This window comes from Pteropus alecto, unplaced genomic scaffold (assembly GCF_000325575.1).
Source record: "Pteropus alecto unplaced genomic scaffold, ASM32557v1 scaffold1142, whole genome shotgun sequence".
NCBI classification, from domain to species: Eukaryota; Metazoa; Chordata; class Mammalia; order Chiroptera; family Pteropodidae; genus Pteropus; species Pteropus alecto.
Genome location: NW_006432497.1, coordinates 73,452 through 76,625, shown reverse-complemented (window position 1 = coordinate 76,625; position 3,174 = coordinate 73,452). Strand labels below are relative to the sequence as shown.

Genomic DNA, 3,174 nt, shown 5'->3' with positions numbered 1-3,174 from the left:
AAACGAGGTCTTTGTTTTGTATAACGTTCTTATTTTTTACACTTGATTAACTTTATTTCTTTTTTTTTTTTCTGCTTTGATGCTTAATTTTTGTGCCCAATGGCTAGGTTATGGTGCCTAGTTCTTTAGTCAAAGCTCTGTCTAGATGTTGCTGTGAAGATTTTTTTAAAGACAAAGTTAACATTTTAATCAATGCATTTGATTACAGCCAGTTATATTCCAAAATGTGGGTGGGCCTTGTCCAATATTTGAGAGCCTTTAGGAGCAAAGACTGAGGGGTGTGTGTGTGTGTGTGTGTGTGTGTGTGTGTGTGTGTGTATGTGTGTGTGTGTGATTTCAGATTTTGCTTTTATCATTTCGTAGATGGATACAGACCAATGCTCACTTTAGGGTTAATTATTCTCCTCCACTGGAGTAGACCTTAATGAATTATGATTTTTTTCTACTCTCTGTGCAACAAATTGGCACAATTCTTGCTTCTGTTTGAGTTCTGGGCACAGCTGTCTTTAATCCTTTTAGGCGAATTTTTTTCTCTTTAGTCTTAGGTGTTTGTTTACCAGTTGCCTGTGCTGATCAGTAGTTCTGTGGAGCAACTGAGAAAGATTCCTTGCAGAGATCCACTTTCCTTTCTCTATGAAGCTCCTTATCTTTACTACTCTGTCTTGCAACTCAAGCTACCTTGATCTCACTGGACTCTCAACTCTGACTCTTCAACAGAATTCTTCTAGGTTTCACGTAAGTTTGCCCACATGGCAGTGCAGCCTGGAATCTCTCTTAGACCAGGAAGGATGGGCAATCATAGGAGTCACCTCATTTGTTCCTCATCTCTCAGGGAAACTGTCCTTCATCATCTGATGTCAATATTTTGAAAACTGTTGTTTCTTATATCTTTATGTTTTGTTGTATTTTTCTTCTTTCTTACATTAAATTCGGTCTCTATTACACCATATAAGTTGGAAGCAGAAAGAGTTTTCCACATGCTTTTAGATGAGCTCTGGAACTCATTTTTCTATTTTCTTTTAATTATTAATCTTTTTTTTCAAGCTTCTAACAAACCACATAAATATGAAGAATGTTATTGACCTCTTCTTACAAATATGCCAAGGCTCTAATCATTTCTCATTCTCTGACTTTCATGCTGGCTTAAGCCTCTGTTCTCTCCCAAATTATCACGAATAAACTCCTGCAGGATTTCCCATTTCCAAGTCTTGGTATCCTATAGTCTATTATTTGCATAGCAGTCAGAGCCGTTATTTAATGAAAGATACATTAAATCACTCCTTCACTCTAAATCCTCCAAGGGTTCTTTTATCAATCAGAAGAAAGGGCAAGCTTTTTATAGATAGTCTATATGGTCCTACTGGGTCAAATCTGTTACAAGTCTATCCTTATCTCCTCTAATTCCTAATTATATTTTATGCTCCGACCGTCTTTGACTCTGATGTTCCTTAACATAACATTGATATCGTCACTTAAGAACTATTTCATTGACAGTTCTCTCTCTGTGAAGCAGCAAAGCCTAGGTCTCTTTCTTTACATGCCCATATAGTGCACTCACTATCCTTCTGAAGTGTTCATTTAAATGTCATCTTCACAAAGGTCTCAATGACAATTTAGCTAAAATTTGAACTTCGTTCAGGTTATTTGCTTTATTTCATTTTCATATTGCTCAATACCATCTATCATGCTATATAGCCCACTTCTCATTCTGTCTGTATTTTGTGTTTTCTTTAAGCTCCATAAAGGGAGAGATTTGGGTTGTTAACTTAAGAATCCATGTTTATTTCCTCGATAAATACACTTGTATAAAATCGATCGGGAATCATTTTTATTGTCCTTTTACCATGTTAAGTACTACGGATATAATTGTGAATGTAATATACAGGCTGGCATTATAAAAATAAATATTTAATGGCAGCAAATAGACTACATGTGAGAATATGTAAGAATGGCACCTTATCAAAACTTGAGAGCAAAAATTACTATAAAGTAGGATCAGAGTGTACACATCTGTTAGTGATACATTATGTATGAAAATGATGAATGATTTTCTTTATTTCTGTACTTATCACATTGAATCTGGCTCATTCAAGGAGGTGAAAGCACATGGTTAAACAATCCAGTTATAATATACATTGACTAACACATAATCTCTTGCTAGCATACCTTACAATGAATTTTCAGTAGGATATTGGCACACATGTTCCAGGTTCTAGTCAGGGCATTTTTCACCACTTTGTTCCTCAAACTGTAGATCATGGGATTCAGCATGGGTATCACCAAAGTGTAAAATAAAGAGGCGATTCTATCAGTATCAGATGAATATTTGGACTTGGGCTGTGTGTACATAAAGAAGAGAGTACCATAGTATAGGACCACCACTGTTAGGTGCGATCCACAGGTGGAGAAGGCCTTGTGCCTACCCTCTGCAGAGTGCATCCTGAAGATGGCAAGAAGGATCAGCACGTAAGACACAAGGACTATCGAAAGAGACGAAACCAAATTGAATTCTGAAAAGATCAGTATTATCAACTCAATTTCACGTGTGCTTGAACACAGCAAAGTTAACAAGGGAAGGCTGCCACAGTAGAAATGACGAATGACATTGTAGCCACAGAAGGATGAAATAGAAATCTTTATGGTGGTTATCAGAGAGAGAAAGGCACTGCAGACATAAGGGACTGCTACCAGCACCCAGCATACTCCTGGTGACATGATGACTGTGTAGAGCAGAGGGTTGCAGATGGCCACATAACGGTCAAAAGCCATTGCTGACAGAAGGAAAATTTCGCTAGTAATAAACATACTGAAGAAAGAGAGTTGGGTAGCACACCAATTATAGGAGATTGTATGTTGATCTACCACCAAAGTTACTAGCATTTTTGGTCCTACAGCAGTCGAATAACCAAGATCAGTAAATGCCAGGTGTGTGAGGAAGAAGTACATGGGTGTTTGCAGCCTGGAGTCCACCTTGCTGAGAATAATCAAGCCCAAGTTGCCCACCACTGAGACTGCATAAATGACAAGGAACACCCCGAAGAAGGGGGCCTGCAGCTCAGGGCGGTCTGTGATTCCCATGAGAATGAATTCTTTCAGTACTGTTACGTTTTGCTGTTCCATCTAGGCCATTAAGGGAAATTACTGTGGGGAAAACTATTAGAAGAGTCATTAGAT

At 38.0% G+C, this 3,174-nt stretch overlaps 1 protein-coding gene across 1 annotated transcript; it reads right to left on the bottom strand.

The window, feature by feature from the left end:
* Window positions 1-2,157: 2,157 nt before the first annotated feature.
* On the bottom strand, window positions 2,158-3,120 carry LOC102894629 (olfactory receptor 8K3). Its single transcript, XM_006907464.2, has one exon. The coding sequence runs from the start codon at window positions 3,118-3,120 to the stop codon at window positions 2,158-2,160; it is 963 nt and encodes a 320-aa protein (XP_006907526.2).
* Between the last annotated feature and the right edge of the window lie 54 nt (window positions 3,121-3,174).

What these genes read in the sequence shown, in the direction of transcription:
- LOC102894629 (XM_006907464.2), bottom strand. Translation starts at nt 3,120, where the DNA reads ATGGAACAGCAAAACGTAACAGTACTGAAAGAATTCATTCTCATGGGA.